General features: G+C 31.1%; 6 protein-coding genes across 6 annotated transcripts; 3 read left to right on the forward strand and 3 right to left on the reverse strand.

The window, feature by feature from the left end:
- The first annotated feature begins 77 nt into the window (after positions 1–77).
- BX664DRAFT_318814 (PQ-loop-domain-containing protein) lies at positions 78–1,802 on the forward strand. Its single transcript, XM_051542825.1, has 10 exons — positions 78–197; positions 296–360; positions 429–489; positions 547–592; positions 662–774; positions 832–999; positions 1,059–1,118; positions 1,216–1,296; positions 1,435–1,448; positions 1,525–1,802. The coding sequence occupies exons 1-10, from the start codon at positions 135–137 to the stop codon at positions 1,661–1,663; spliced, it is 810 nt and encodes a 269-aa protein (XP_051404061.1). The 5' UTR covers positions 78–134; the 3' UTR covers positions 1,664–1,802.
- Positions 1,803–2,580: 778 nt separating this feature from the next.
- BX664DRAFT_318816 (S-adenosyl-L-methionine-dependent methyltransferase) lies at positions 2,581–3,970 on the reverse strand. Its single transcript, XM_051542826.1, has 4 exons — positions 3,799–3,970; positions 3,585–3,676; positions 3,395–3,522; positions 2,581–3,264 (listed from the first exon to the last, which is right to left on the reverse strand). Exons 1-4 carry the CDS (start codon positions 3,909–3,911, stop codon positions 2,659–2,661), a joined length of 939 nt encoding a protein of 312 aa, XP_051404062.1. The 5' UTR covers positions 3,912–3,970; the 3' UTR covers positions 2,581–2,658.
- A 357-nt stretch (positions 3,971–4,327) lies between these two features.
- Positions 4,328–8,461, forward strand: BX664DRAFT_318818 (Dolichyl-phosphate-mannose-protein mannosyltransferase-domain-containing protein). The gene is made up of 14 exons (XM_051542827.1): positions 4,328–4,930; positions 5,074–5,149; positions 5,227–5,303; positions 5,366–5,517; positions 5,569–5,677; positions 5,791–5,950; positions 6,032–6,215; positions 6,281–6,376; positions 6,453–6,654; positions 6,728–6,999; positions 7,056–7,186; positions 7,321–7,495; positions 7,563–7,890; positions 8,024–8,461. The coding sequence occupies exons 1-14, from the start codon at positions 4,461–4,463 to the stop codon at positions 8,241–8,243; spliced, it is 2,652 nt and encodes an 883-aa protein (XP_051404063.1). The 5' UTR covers positions 4,328–4,460; the 3' UTR covers positions 8,244–8,461.
- A 36-nt stretch (positions 8,462–8,497) lies between these two features.
- Positions 8,498–11,464, forward strand: BX664DRAFT_318823 (uncharacterized protein). Its single transcript, XM_051542828.1, has 11 exons — positions 8,498–8,664; positions 8,792–8,838; positions 8,978–9,152; positions 9,215–9,382; positions 9,454–9,626; positions 9,683–9,801; positions 9,937–10,150; positions 10,206–10,454; positions 10,531–10,701; positions 10,769–10,965; positions 11,031–11,464. Exons 1-11 carry the CDS (start codon positions 8,604–8,606, stop codon positions 11,149–11,151), a joined length of 1,695 nt encoding a protein of 564 aa, XP_051404064.1. The 5' UTR covers positions 8,498–8,603; the 3' UTR covers positions 11,152–11,464.
- Positions 11,465–11,833: 369 nt separating this feature from the next.
- BX664DRAFT_318824 (gamma-secretase subunit Aph-1) lies at positions 11,834–13,119 on the reverse strand. The gene is made up of 5 exons (XM_051542829.1): positions 12,945–13,119; positions 12,656–12,873; positions 12,443–12,568; positions 12,243–12,379; positions 11,834–12,170 (listed from the first exon to the last, which is right to left on the reverse strand). Exons 1-5 carry the CDS (start codon positions 13,055–13,057, stop codon positions 12,018–12,020), a joined length of 747 nt encoding a protein of 248 aa, XP_051404065.1. The 5' UTR covers positions 13,058–13,119; the 3' UTR covers positions 11,834–12,017.
- Positions 13,120–13,849: 730 nt separating this feature from the next.
- On the reverse strand, positions 13,850–15,686 carry BX664DRAFT_381201 (uncharacterized protein). The gene is made up of 7 exons (XM_051548939.1): positions 15,627–15,686; positions 15,399–15,530; positions 15,189–15,198; positions 15,054–15,108; positions 14,762–14,967; positions 14,488–14,566; positions 13,850–14,121 (listed from the first exon to the last, which is right to left on the reverse strand). Exons 2-7 carry the CDS (start codon positions 15,417–15,419, stop codon positions 13,932–13,934), a joined length of 561 nt encoding a protein of 186 aa, XP_051404066.1. The 5' UTR covers positions 15,420–15,530; positions 15,627–15,686; the 3' UTR covers positions 13,850–13,931.
- Between the last annotated feature and the right edge of the window lie 290 nt (positions 15,687–15,976).

The following is a 15,976-nucleotide window of genomic DNA, read 5'->3' on the forward strand; positions in this document are numbered from 1 at the left end:
CTTTAATTTGTCAGCTTTCTGCGCCTTTTTTTTCCCCCATTGCCTTTTTTTAGTTATTCTTTCCTTTCTTTTTTTTTTTTTTTTTTATCTTTTCCTTTGTATAATATATCCAACTTGATTGTAATATATAGAATATGAATTCTTTAACAATATATTCCGGAAATACCTGGCCTGTTATTTCGAACATTATAGGTTGGGTAAGTGATCGTTTTTATATATTATATATTATATATATATGCAAAACTATGCGTCAAAACAGGGCCCTTACTAAATAGTTTTGACCTATTCTATATAGGGTTATTTTTTATCTTGGTCTGCTAGTTTTTATCCTCAAGCTATATTGAACTTTAGAAGAAAAAGGTAAAAAAGACAATTCACATTGACTATTAAACTCATGTATTTTTTTTTTCTTATTGTTCTTTAATAAGTGTACAAGGTCTTTCTTTAGACTTTTTGTACTACAATCTCTTTGGTTTTATATGTTATTCGGTAAGATTATTACTTAACAAATTTTTATATATTTACTAATATTTCAAAAAAAAAAAGGTCTTCAATTTGGCCTTTTTCTTTAGTGATGAAATTCAGGATGAATGTAAGTAGTTTTTATTCACTGGTCAGGTCGACATCATGATTCAAATAACTCTTTTTTTTTATATATTAGATCGACGACGGCATCAAAATAGTGATAATCTTGTTAGGGCAAACGATGTATTATTTGCTGTTCATGCTCTTTTAATATCCTCCATCACTTTAGCTCAAACTTTTATATACAAAGTAAGTTGTTTTTTAACTTTTAAATGAAAGTAATCTAAAAAACTTTCTATTATCCAGTCAAATCAAAAGTTATCCATTACTGCAAGTTACCTGTTACTAGCATTCTTGGTCTCTTCTTTGGTGGCTGTTGGGTGTGCCCTGTTGAACTCTATACTCTGGATTGATGTACTTTACTATTTAAGTTATATCAAGCTTTTTATTACTTTCATCAAATATCTTCCTCAGGTAAATCAAAACAAAGCAAAAACAAATAATTTTCTAATATATATATATACTTTCCTTAGGTATGGTTAAATTATTCAAGAAGATCAACAGTGGGATGGAGCATTTACAATATATTGTTGGTAAGATTTAATAATAATAAAAAAAAAGGACCTGATGATCAATTCGGGTGGGATGATTTAACCAGATGATAATATCTTTTTTATTTATTTAAAAAAGGATTTGAATGGTGGTATACTCTCTGTAGCTCAATTGGTTTTGGATGCTGCCATCTCTGGTGACTGGTCTGGTATCACTGGTGTAAGTTACAAAAAAAAAAAAAAAAAAAAAAAAAAAAGGAAGAGAAATGATAATGTTAGACTTATTTTTTATTTATTTTTACACATCATTATAAATTCTGTCTACTTTATATATATATATATATATATATATATATAGGATCCTGTCAAATTGTAAGTAGTTTTTATTTGCATATCCTATCAATATATCTTTTGAGCTAATTCTTTTTTTTAATATATTGGATGATAGTGGACTTGGATTTGTTGCGATTGCCTTTGACTTGATATTCATTGTTCAGCATTACGTACTATATCGCGAAAGATATGATATCTATTTGGATGCATATGATGAAGAGCGCCAACAATTGATCCCAGCTACAAGTATCTAAGATGAAACTCTCTATAGAACAATCATTAGAATCATCAGTACAAAACAGTTGTAGAATATATCATATTTTTATTATTATTATTGTTGTTATTGATGTGATACGAAAATCTATACTAAAACCACAATAAAGAAAAAAAAAAAAGAAACAGTGGACTGACCCTATGATGATCACAATGTTTTTTTTTTTTTGTTCTTTTTGATTCGGATATCAGTTGGGATTATGTAAGTCACCTGTCCTTTTATTATTATTATTGTCAATCACGTTAGTGTCGGTTCCGATTTTCTGTCATAATGTTCAATGGCATGATGGGCTATGTCATTTACCCCTTTCCTTTATCAAAACAATGAACATGTGACCCTTGCAAATCACCAAAACAGCTGTTGTTTTCTTAAGATAATGAATAATTATAGGAAGAAAGAAAAACAAACAAGAATGATCTTTCTTTTATACTTGTCCTTCATATCGTTAACTATCTATGTTATAAATCATAAAAGAAAGATGACAACATTAGCTTCTTTTAACATGGGTACATGAATCCCTTTTTTTTTTTTTTAAAAAAAAAAAAAAAAAAGCTACATGCATCATGATTGGTACCCTTCCTATTCTGATTAGCCAAATGAGATATGATTGGATGAAAAATAAAGAACATCGAGCATACTGTTGTCATGCTTCATGTTCGGATAAATCTGACATTGGTTCATTTCAATTCATCAACCAACAGAGGGGTTACCTTCTCAAAACTGTAATATGCTCAATAGCTCCCCCTCCACCTGGCCCCTAAAAGGAAACATAATGACACTAAGTTTTTTTTTTTTTTTTTTTTTTTTTTTTTTTTTTTTTTTAAAATATTGCCCTGTCAGTATAACGATGATTTGTAATCTAGAACATTCCCATTCTCATTATTCAACTATAACATCATCAATATGTATAATAAACTTTATTCTGGAACATCTATGTATATATATATATAAAATAAACAATATAACTAAGTTTATCTATAACTTTCTAAATTTGCCTTGAAGCCAAACCCGATACATCTTGAGTTTTCTACTTCGATTGACTAATAATCGACGATCCACAGCATTTTGTTCAGTTTTAAATAAAGGAGATTGACCATCTAGTTGAGGTTGAGAGAATAAGGTATCTAATTCTTGAGGAGTAAAAAAGTAAACACGAGTACCATCACCTCTAATATAGAAGTTTTCTTTCAACAATCGCTTTTCTTTGAATCGTAATTGAGCCAAATCATGCCGTCCATAATCACGGAATAAAACTAATCCACCAGGTTTGAGCATACGATGGATATTGTTGATAGCTTGTTTCCATTGTTCCGGTGCCAGAGCTGAAAATACAAAAATCATCACAATGATATCCAAAGATCCTTCTTCAATTGTTTCTGGTAAATCTTCACTAGCCAAATCCCAAACAAAAGCCTTGGATCGTGATGTATCGTAATCAGGATTGCTTTGCACCACCTGCACTGCTGTTGATGAAAAATCCGCCGCATAGACAAACAGATCAGGATTTTGACTCTGCTCCAATAATGGAAACATGGTGTTGCCAGCGCCACATCCTACTTCGAATACCCGTTTCTTGCCTGCCTATATATTGAAAGAAAGAAAAAAAAAATAAACATTTCCCCAATACAAAAAAAAAAAAAAAAAAAAAAAAAGAAAGGAAATCAGTTTCGTCATTATGAATGATCATCATAAGATCAATATATTAATTTACCTCAGCAGTAGCAGCTTCGAAGAGTTCTGGAAACTCTAATTTCAACCAATGACGATCCTTAAAAAATCTATTTTCATTCTTGGTATAAAATGTATTCCAATATTCAGCAGGATTTGCATAATATTTCTCTAGTTAAAAATAAATAAATAAATAAATATAAAACAGTTAAAGAAATAGAATGGTTACTTACCTTGTTCTTCTTCAGGTACAGGGCTATTCAAGTGTTTTTGGATTTGTCCTTGAGCGTATTCTTCTTGTTCTTTATCCCATTCAACATGATCCCTATGACAATATATATAATGTAATCTGACGATCTTGAGTATAAAGTTTTCCCAGTTTTTGAGATTGGTTTTTGGTAGCTATGGAAACTAACAATAACCTCTTTTTTTTTTTTTTTTTCTTACCAAGCATTGTGATTAAATACAGAGTCTTCACTTTCTAATAGTCGAGATCCAAAAGTTGTGCTATTTTCGACATCTTTGACATCAATCGCTGATGAAGTGGTTTTCTTATCCATAATATTGAATATTGGACTGATCTAGCAAAATGAATGAAATAAGAAAAAACAACAAAAATGGGAACTCAAGCGAACGAATGGAAAAAAAAAAAAAAAAAAAATTGAAAGCCAGCGATTTTTTTTTTTCTATGTATCAAAAGGGGAAAACATGGTTTTAAGTATGCAGCGATAAGTTATTATCAGTGAAATGACAAAGATATAGAAGAATATATTGATTATTTATTGTAGCATATTTAAAACAGCAATAAAGAATTCTATATGGAAAGCCAATGATATTAGATGTCATATGGCTTGACAGGACAGCTTGACATCTTTGATTAGCCTTGGCATTGCTGGGGGCCAAATATTCTATGTTTTTTTTTTGGTCAGTGCCTTGTGAATCCATAATTTATTTCTCTTTCTATTTTTTTTCTTCCTTTTTATTGACTCTTACTTATTTTGGTACCAACTCTTTTTTCTTTTTTTCTTTTTTTTATTTTCATTCCCTTTTTCTTATATATATATATATCATATATTTTCTATAATATCATTTATTATTAAACAACTACAATGACAAGTAGGTATGCCAAACCTACTGTGAAAAAGGACCTTCCATATGAAAGTCCATCATCTGTAGCTGCTAGTTCACCACCTGCCTCTATTCCAAGTCCATCCATACAACATATGAGTTCGACTTCTTCAATTAATTCGCATTCGCCCTCACTTCCTCCTCCTCCTTATACGGACCACATTCTCTCCATACCAGCATCGGATACTTCTTCTCCTTATTCGTCTTTTGCCTCAGCCACGGCAGGCCGATCTGATACGCATCGTCGACGACAAAAAAAATGGAATGGCCAACAATATGATTATGATGACGACTCGATGTTTTTACCTCATGACAAATTATACAAGGCTGAACAACAAAAAGTACAAGCTAAACAATATTCAAGAAAACGCGATTGGCGAATATCCATTGCACTTTTCATCTGGGCTCTATATATTCGTTGTTGGCATATTTGGGAACCAAGTTCTGTAGTGTAAGCAAAGAAAAAAAAAGAGACCAAAGGGTGTTCTATATATATATATATATATATATGCCCTATTGTTGGCCTCAAAAAAAAAAAAAAATCAATACTGACATTTGATTTCTTTCCTTTGATTGTTTATTCTTTATATTAAGGTTTGATGAAGTACACTTCGGTGGATTTGCAAGTAAATATATCAAGACACGATTCTTTATGGATGTTCATCCTCCTGTAAGTTTTTTTTTTTTTTATCGATTATATATGTGTTTGGACAGAACCTCTAAATTAACCTATATTTCCCTTTTTAGTTGGCTAAAATGATGATTGCTCTGGTGGCAAAACTAGCTGGTTTTGATGGTAGTTTCGGCTTTAAACAAATTGGAGAGTAAGTAGGATCAATATATCACAATCAATGATCATACTTAACGATTATTTATTATCCTGTAGTGAATATATAGAAGCTGGTGTCCCTTATATCACCATGCGTGTATTTTGTGCTTTGAATGGAGTGTTGGTAGTTCCTATTGCTTATTGGACTATGCGTGGATGTGGTCATTCAATCTCTGCTGCTGTAGTTGCCTCATTGATGGTGTGCTATGGTAAGAATCACATAAATATGTATATAAACTACTAATCAAATATTTCATTAGAAAATGGATTAATTGCCAACAATCGACTTATTCTTTTGGATCCTCCGTTATTATTCTTTACCGCTGCTACTACTCTGATGTGGGTCAATTTTCATAATCAAGATCAAAGGTAATAATAATAATAATAATAATAATAATAATGAGAAAAAAAAAAGAAAGTGAACAATGCATGAATATCTAACCGTTATCCATATTTTATCATATTGACCATGTTGATGATAGGCCATTTCAATTTTGGTGGTGGACTTGGTTGGCTATGACAGGATTGGGATTAGGTCTTACTGTTAGTTGTAAATGGGTGGGATTATTTACAATTGCTACTATTGGTGTCTCTACAGTGAATAGTCTATGGCAGATTTGGGGTGATACCCGTGTTCCTATGGTAAATTATGATTCTTTCGTATCAAACCTTCAAAATCTAATTTTTTTTCTCTTTTTTTTTTTTTTTTTTTTTTCTCCATAGCATCGATTCCTTCGTCATTTTGGTGCTCGTGCTCTTTGTTTGATTATCATCCCAATTACTATCTACATGTTAATGTTTGGTATTCATTTTGTGTCATTGCCAAATACTGGTGAAGGTGATGGATTTATGTCCCCTGAATTTCAACAAACATTGGATGGACGAACAATGGAAGATTCTCCCATTGGTAAGAATATATATATATATATATGACAATACGAATTCAACTTGCCTTGTTTTTTTGGTCTATAGATGTCGCCTATGGTTCAAAAGTTTATATTCGTCATGAAGCAACTCATGGTGGTTATTTACATTCTCATCCTCATGATTATCCTTCTGGAAGCAAACGTAAATGAAACAGAAAAATAGAGATATACCTTATATACTAATGATCTTTTTTTTTTTTTAAAAAAAATATACATAGAGCAACAGGTTACTTTATACCCTCATCGAGATGATAATAATTGGTGGGTGATTCACAAACAAAACTCTGAACAAGTAGAAGGTGTTGAATATGTCAAGAATGGTGATATTATTCGATTGAAACATAATGATTCTGCCAAGCGACTTCATAGTCATAATCATCGACCACCAATGACAGATGTTGATTATCATAATGAAGTTAGGTAATAATGACCGGATATATATATATATATATGAATTTCTTTGTGATTGATATCATTTTCATGTAAATTATAGTGTATATGGGTTCCCTGATTTTGATGGTGATGCAAATGATCTCTGGCGAGTAGAAATTATAGGTCATGATAAGAAGGATCCAATTTCCAAAGAACGACTTCGTACAATCCATACAAGATTCCGGTTAATCCATGTTATGGAAAGATGTGCTTTGTTCTCTCATAATGTAAAATTGCCTGATTGGGGTTGGGGTCAACAAGAAGTAACATGTATCAAGAATGGCAAGATTCCAAAATCTGTTTGGTATATTGAATCTAATACAAATCAACTTTGTGAGTATATCTGGGAAGGATAATGAAGATGTACTGACTTTTTTTTTTTTTTACAGTACCACCTGACACAAAAAGGGTTAGCTATCGAACACCTGGATTTATTGGCAAGTTTTTGGAATTGAACAAAGTGATGTGGGAAACCAATAAAGGATTGGTTCAGTCTCATCCTTTCGATTCACGCCCTCAGGTGAGTTTATATAAAATGGTTACAGAAAATATAGCAAGAATTGGAAATTAAAAAAAGGAGTGAAGGATCATCCAATGTGTAACATCGGATAATGAAAAAAAGATTATTAACCAAACGAATTTTAATTTCATTAGGACTGGCCATTCCTTCGACGAGGTATTAACTTTTGGGGCAAGAACTTCAAACATATCTATCTACTTGGAAATCCATTTGTTTATTGGGCATCAACTGGAGCTGTGATTAGTTATATTGTGTTGAAATTGATTATTTTATTATTGGATAAAAGAGGATTCAAAACTGACTTTAGAGGTACAAAAGAAAAAGGAAAGATGAAGATAAGATCCAGATTTTTTGATTTAATTTTATTTCACTATAGGGTTGCGACAATTTTATGAAAATTCAGCAGGATTCTTTGTGATTGGTTGGTTTTTCCATTACTTTCCTTTCTTTTTGATGGGAAGACAATTATTTCTACATCATTATATGCCTGCATTGTATTTTTCAATTTTAACATTTTCAGTTGGATTTGATCTTTTGACAATACGATTGATTCAACGCAAACGATTGATGGCTGCTTGTGGATGGTTATTAGTGGTGATTTACGTTTATAGATGTTTTGTTCCATTGACATATGGTGAACCTTGGACTAAAACATTATGTGAGAAAGCAAAATGGCGAACCACGTGGGACTTTGATTGCGGAGCGTAAGTAAAAAAAAAAAAAAAAAAAAAAATGAATGAATGAATGAATGAAACAAAATGGGGCTTTCTTTTTAAAAAAATAGGAGTTAGGAATTTTAGTTAGTATAATTAACCTGTTTTTTTTTTTTCTGTATAGTTTTCATGACAAGATATCTGATTATGCTGATCATACACCTATTGAAATAGCTGGAGCTTTTAATAAAATTCAAAATGCCTTCAAAAGTTATATGGCAAAAGATGAAAACCGGGAATTAGCTCCTGAAGTAGCGGATATGGTAAACAAGATATCAGACGCAATGATTGAAATGAAACAAGAAACCTCCACATTACCCACTGGTATAGATGATTTGAATTAGTATTTTTTTTTTTTTTATGTTTAGTTAGTTACTGAAATTAGAATTATTGTGTGGAAAAATCAAGTGTGAAACTATTACTTCAACCTTTTAGAAATCGAAAATAAACTTTTTGTATGACCATACTTTTTTTGAACCTTAAACCATGGATTTCTAGTCCCGAACAAATCACTTTTTTTTTCTCTTTTTGTCTTTTCACAATCTTGACTCTTTTTTCTCACTCTCTTTCTTTCTTTCTCTTTTTCCCCACTTTTCCTTTTTTTTTTCTTGTTCTTATTTTTTTTTTCCCTTTTATTATTATTATTATTATTATTATTTAATACTCCCTTACCTTTCCTTTTTCTTCTTATTTCTTTATTTTGAATGTTGAATAAATTTACAAAGGGTTTAGCTTTATTCTCTAGTTTTGCCCTTGTCGCTTCTCGTACGTGATGAAAAAAAAAATAAGATCGACAATATAAACAACAAACAAACAAAAAAAAAACTCGCACAGACGAATGTACCTTCATCAATTTACTCATGTGACCTCTTTATTTATATTGTCTGATTAGAAAATACTTCTCAATGTCTTCAATATCCTAGTTCTGGTATTTGTGCTGTAAGTCCTTTACCTAAAAATAAAAATAAAGAAATTCCGCCAAATGAGCATACTAATTGATTATCTTCATTATTATTATTATTATTATCATATTAAACATTTATCATCGTTCGACCCCATCAACATTATATATATATAGCAATACATCGACTATCCAGTTTATACGAAAATTGGTATCAATGCTACTGAACAACAAGCATTAGCTACTTTACCAGTATTGAAACAACAAATGGGAGCTATTGATCCAGGATGTGTTGATACTTATTATCGTTATGCTTGCTCTGCAGCCTATCCCAAATGTACAGCCACCGCAAGTATGTTCAAAAGTATATATATTATTTAATTATCAAAATAAATTAATCTTATTTTTCAATAGATCAAACAACAATTCTTGCAGGTTGTTTATCAACTTGTAATGAAATACAACGAAGCTGTGGTTTAATCTTTGAACTCACTAATCAAACAAGTCTTCTTCCCAACTGTAATCAACAACCAGGCATTCCACTTCAATCTGATGATAGTTGTAATTTGATCAAACCTCAAGGTAATTTATTTTTTTTTATTTATTTTTTTTTGGTAACCTCCTACTCAATTATTATTATTATTATTTTATAGTGGATAATCAACATAGTGGACTCAATTTATCTGCTATTCCAGCTGATTTCAAACTTTCAACATGCCCAGCCCCATTCCTTATCGATCCTATTGCTCAACAAGATCCAACCAAATCCTCTAATCCTATTAGTTGTCGATTTGGTTGTTGTATTCCTTGTCCATATCAAAACTATGTAAGTAATAAAATAAATATAAAAAAAATGACTAATACATGCTATGTTTCATATAGTTATATAATGAAGGTTGGATTGAACATGCCTTTTTTGCTACTGATATTGTTCGGTCCGTTTCAGCCGTTGGTGCGTTCTTTATTATGGTTAGTTACTTTGTCTTACCTGACAAACGAAGGTAAAAAAAATTATCTATTCTTGAAACTCTTTAATATGAGAGGAAGGGGGATCAACCCGGTCCTCTTTTTTTTTTTTTTTCTCTCACTGTATATAAGGAACTCCGCGTGCTCATCTTAATTCTCCTTTTTTTTAGACATCCTTCTCTTTTGATTTTGAACTTCTCCGTTGCAGTTTTCCTTTTCAGTTTTGTGGCATTCTTTTCAGTGGGCAATCCAAAGAAACTACAATGTGCAGATGCTATCACTGCAAGTACACAAGGAAACAATAGTTTATGTGCTGCTCAAGGTGCTATATTAATGTTTTCATCCCTTGCTACTGTTCTTTGGTGTTGTGCTTTGATTGTTAATGTAAAGTGAAAAACTTCATATTTCTATTTTTTTTACTCATATTATTATTTAATAGTTACACCTTCACACTGTATGGTCCTCCAACTTCTTTACCAACCGATACTTCTTGTTACATTTGATATGTTGGGGTATTCCTGCTGCTTTTATGGCAGCTGCTCTTGGTTTGAAACAAATCCAATATGAATTTGCTAATCTTTGTCTTGTATCTTTGGATGAAATATTCAACTTATTCTTCTATCCAATGGCAGCCATTGTTATTCCAAGTTTTGTACTTCATATGGGAACATTTTTATATATTGCCAGAGTAAGACATACATATATATATATATATATATATGTATCTTGAATAATGGACTCATCTTTTTTTTTCGTATATATAGATTGCTGTGAGGGAAGGTATTGACTCAGATCTATCACAATCGGCCTCCAATGGATCTATAGGACGTGCTCATCGTGCTGTTCGACATAAACATGTCATTCAAGCTGTTCATATTCAATGGCGTGCTCTTCTTTTGGCAGTGATTGCATGCACCACTGTATTATTTTACTGGGTACGTTATAAAAAAATAGTGATATACACAAACTCACTTTACCTCTTATTTTTTTTTTTTATTATAGATCTTCTATTTCACTCAACTTCGACATGCTTCTGATTTCTCATCCGATTCTTCCATCATTGATAGTTGGCTCCAATGTATGATTACACCTGGAAATACTCAAGATTCTTGTGTTAGTATTGTAAGTTCACATTTACCTCCCTTTGGTCTAATGGTGGCTGCTGAAGCTTTAGTGAGTGTCATTGGTATTTGGATCTTGTAAGTAGTAATAATATTTACTACTTTTGGGATTTATATTCATTTTTTTTTCTTTTATTATTTAGCCTCATCTTTGCCAAACGATCTATATTCATTGAATGGAATGATTTGATTTATAATGTACGAGTCTATCTTGGTGGTCGTGGAAGAGCTGAAAAACATGGTGAACAATTCTTCCAACTTTGATGATGATTCATTATTCCCCCTTCACCTTCCTTCTATGCTCCATTCACACACACGTATACATTTCTATCTATCACAACTATTGTATCTTTTATTTCTCATGATAATTTTCCTGTTAGTTTAGTGATATGCACAAAGGTACCACTTGTTTTTATTTTATTTTTTTATTACTCTTTATTATTTAGTCTTTGATCTATCACTCTAGTTTATTTTAGTTATTCCTTTTACATTTTTTTTTTTTGCATACTATTTCTATCTCTTATTTCTATCCATCTATTTATTTATTCGTTTTTTTTTTTTTTTTGTTACCCTCTGGCCATTGAATAAAGTTTCAAAAAATTGTTTTTCAACTGTCTTCGTGCATCATTCCACTTTTATTGGTTCTTTATGCGTCAACTGTAACACACGAAAATCCGTTCTTATTATCATGTATACTTACAAGCATGGACAAGCCTTGTGTCTCTTTCTATACCCGTTTCGAACGGATGACAAGATGTGGCTATTTTGATGATCATTCTTTCTTATTATTCATACTATTATTATCATTTTTTTTTTTTTCGTTGGGGTTGCAAATACTGCGGATTTTTGCACCAACAACAGGATTTTTTTTAAGAGCAAATAACAGATTCAAAAATGATATAAATTAAAAGCTTCGAACAAAAAAAAAAAAAAGAAAGAAAGACAAGGTAAACAGGTTATTCTATTCTCTATAAAGTTGTTTATTTCTACAGGTAGTAACATATAGATTTCTAGGATGAAGATAAATAATAATAAGACTTTGGAAGGGGGGATGGTATAATCATATCATAAAAAACTATATATACACGTTACACTAATGCTGATCACTAAAAAAAAAAAAGTTCACTAGATCATGATGAATGTTGATGGGAGGCAGTAGGTACCGAAAGCTTTAGTTTCAACGAATGGCCAATCAAAACACAGGAGATCAGAAGAATAATGAGTTCCATTACTACAGCATAGACACATCCATAGGCTATAGTAGTTGAAGTGTTCATCAATGTCTAAATAAGTTAAAAAAAAGAAGATATATAAATGAATAACAAAATCGCTTTTTGAACACGATAGATATTTACAGCATATGAAGCACCAAAATGGGAAAGAATCACCCAAGCAACTTTGCCATAACCTGACCAAGATCTTTTTGAATATCCATCAAAAGCCACTGTCATCCAAGCCATATGTAGTAATGAAAATAATGTGGTTGTAACAGCTATATATATATAAAAGAGGATAGATGAATGTTCTATTCATTTCCTTTTTTTTTTTGGATTACCAGAAATCAAGAACAAACTTGCATTTGGACAAGAAGGACACATTATTACACCAGGACCAATGGATTCTACCAAAATTGATATATAACTTATTAAACTTGTTGCCAATGCATATCCATACCCCGCCACTGAATCAAAAAAAAAAAAAAATGTAAGTTATTCCTATTTATTATCATTATTATTATTATTATTCTTTGGATTTTTTTTTTAATTACCAAAACCAAATTCAAGTTTGTTATAAGGTGAAGTTGGATGTCGAGTAATCATATTCAAACCAGCTTCTGACCGTTGTAGTAATAAAAAATAACACCATCGAAAGATTTCTTGAATGGCAACACTATAAACAATACTAATTGTCAATGTGGACTGTACTGTTTTGGCCAAATACCATATCACACTAGAAAATAATAAAGCAATCAAACAAAAAAACGCACTATCTCGATACCGTAAGTATATATATATATATATAAAACTGATTTATTTATATTTTTTTTTTCTATTTACCTAGCTACAGTCACTAGGACATGTTGAGCTGACTGTGCAATGTAAAGAAAAAAGATGGATAAAATGGGACCATAAGCTATAAGAAGACATCCAAAAAAAGTATAAAGTGACATTGAGAAAGAAAGAGAAAAAAAGGCCAAAAAAAAAAAAAAAAAAAAGAATGGGATAGAAAAAATATATATATATATATAGATCAACCTGAGTGTTCAAACCCCGTTCTCATTCCCAAAAAATGGTTGATATCTTTTTTTTTCTTTTTATCGTCCTAAAAAGAGAAACCAGTATTGATATAACATACCTTTTGAAGAAATCTATCCTATAATCTAGCATTCAGGCTTTTGAGTTTCCAATTTTTTTTTTCATTTAAAAATTCATCATCATCGCATCAAATTCGTATTGATCATTCCCTTGATAACACATTGTATCTTATCTCCCACTTTATAGAGTAAATTAAAAAAAAAAAAAAAGAAAACAAAAACAGTATCTATTCTCTTCTTGGTATTTGGTTAGATTTATCTGTTTATCGATCAGGGATAACATTTCTGACACTGCATATGTGGTAGTTCATCCTCTTTTTTTTTTTTTTCTTGAAGATCACGCATGTTGCCTTTTTAGGAAAGGCCTTTGAGTGTAATCAGACAAGTTCCCATTAGTTTTTCTACATACATCGGAAAAATTTACTATGACGTCTAGGGGACTCCTATACAATTTCTAGCCTAGATATGCATTCTAGGACCTCTAGGACCCCCCCCCCCCTAAATAGATAGGATAGAAATTATAAAAATATTTTGACTTCAATAAATCTATGACAAAAATATACTAAATCTAGGTAGGACATATTAAGGCTGAAATATAGGTTTGGTCGACCTCCAGAACAAGGAATTTCATTTGATCAGTACAAATATACTATTGAAATCATAATTTTATTTCATCACTACAAATATTCTATACTACATAACTATACTACATAACTATAATAATAAGTAACTACACTATAATCGACAATATCCATGAACACACGACCAGAATCACAACTAATGCCATCACCAGGACAACGATCATGACTTGCACTTTGGGTAGGACTATTTTATTTGATACAGACACTTCAATTGGATGTCTAACAGGGTCATTCCAACTAGAAGGCATTCGATCTTGGCTTGATTGTATAGTTTGCAACCTACAGATAAAATTAACAACAGTAATCCATCATAATCCATCAGCATCACTCTCTTTTCTTTTTTTTTTTTCTACATAAATGTTACCTTGGCTATATCATTGAATGTTTGCATCACCTTTATTGTATAGACGATAATCTAGCAAGCTACAAATAAAATCAATAAAATGAGTAGTAATCCATCAATGTTTATTTCTTTTTCTTTTCTTTTTTCTATATAAATGTTACCTTGGCTATATCATTGGATGCTTGTATCACCATTATTATATAGACGATAATCTAGCAAGCTACAAATAAAATCACCAAAATGAGTACTAATCCATCAATGTTTATTTCTTTTTCTTTTTCTTTTTTCTATGTACAAGTTACCTTGGCTGCACCATCGAATGTTTTGTACCACCAGTAAACCCAATGTCATCATAACAGTTGGCTCGGAGAGAAATAAAGGCTTGCCAAATGCAGATATCAGACAATTTCAGATCATCAAGAAAGATAGTTGTATCGTCTTACGTATAGCGCTCCACTATCAGTCATTGATATGATCCTCAATAATCTTTCCAAACCAAATACCGCAAATGTCAGGACTTAACAAGGACTCCAGCATGAAACAACACGATCAACAGACAATAACTGAATTTCCTACGTGTTGCATTTTGCCCTCCACCTACTTGAGCACAAAATTCAGTCACTAGATTCATAAACGACTCTAGAGACTGGTCATCCTCGACCAAGTCCATTGCCCGTAAACAAACAAAGATCAATACACCATGATCTTCGTCTGACCAAAAGCTAAGTATAAAGTAATGATGACCATCCGACATTTGACTGTATAGACCACTATTCTGATACCTAACAGATAACAAAGAATCAACAAAATGAGTAGTAATCCATCGATGTTATTCATTTTTTCTTCTTCTTTTACATATACACATTACCTTGGATCATGCGCTAGTGTCAATGTATCAATCACAATACAATAAAAAGAAGGATCTAAAAAAAAAAAAAAAGAAAGAAACAAGTGATTGTATGTAATATCGATTGTTCCTTTTTCTTCTTTTTGTACAACTTACTAGTTCGGCTCTACAGACGGCAATCTTAATATCTACAGATACAAAAAACAACAGAGAGAAAGAGTTCAACCAAATAGCAAATGTATATTGAAGAGAACATCACCACAATGAGCGACAGATGGGAGACAAAGAGTCCAAACAAGTAGAAAAGAAATTTTGAAATATCATAAGGAAGACTAACCAAGCAGTAAAGAGGACTTTCAAAAGTACTTGTGCATAAATGAATTGCATTGGCTGTGCAATGGAATCCGAAGAAAGAGAGAGTCCAACCAAAAAGAGGTCTTGAAATTGTAGACACTAGAATGAATTAACTATAAAACAAGTAACTAATTGTATTTTATACTATTTTTTATTTTATTATTATTATTTTATTTATTTTTTTAAATTGACAATAATAAAATAAGAATCCATTACTTGTCATTGTATTTTATATGTTACCTATCATGAGCCAATATGGAGACACGAACAAAGTGCGCAGGAGTAAAAAAAAAAAAAAAAAAAAAAAAAGTGTAGAGAAAAGGAAAGAGAAGGTAGAAAAAGAAAATTGTTAGGAAACGAAATAAATAAAAATGCAACGAAAAGTCCGACTAAGTAAAGGCAATGTGCCAAAGTAATATATAATAGAGAGAAAGAATATGTTGTAATGTACTAATGAGAATAAAGTATTTACAAAGAAGTAAGCTTAGTTTTTAATATTAAAGAAAAAGTGATAAAAAATATATGAAAAAGAGAACGACTTTATAATATATTTCTTTTTTTCATATCATTTAATTTATTTAAGGAACACA

Source organism: Halteromyces radiatus (assembly GCF_025201355.1).
Source record: "Halteromyces radiatus strain CBS 162.75 chromosome Unknown BX664scaffold_1, whole genome shotgun sequence".
Lineage (NCBI taxonomy): Eukaryota > Fungi > Mucoromycota > Mucoromycetes > Mucorales > Cunninghamellaceae > Halteromyces > Halteromyces radiatus.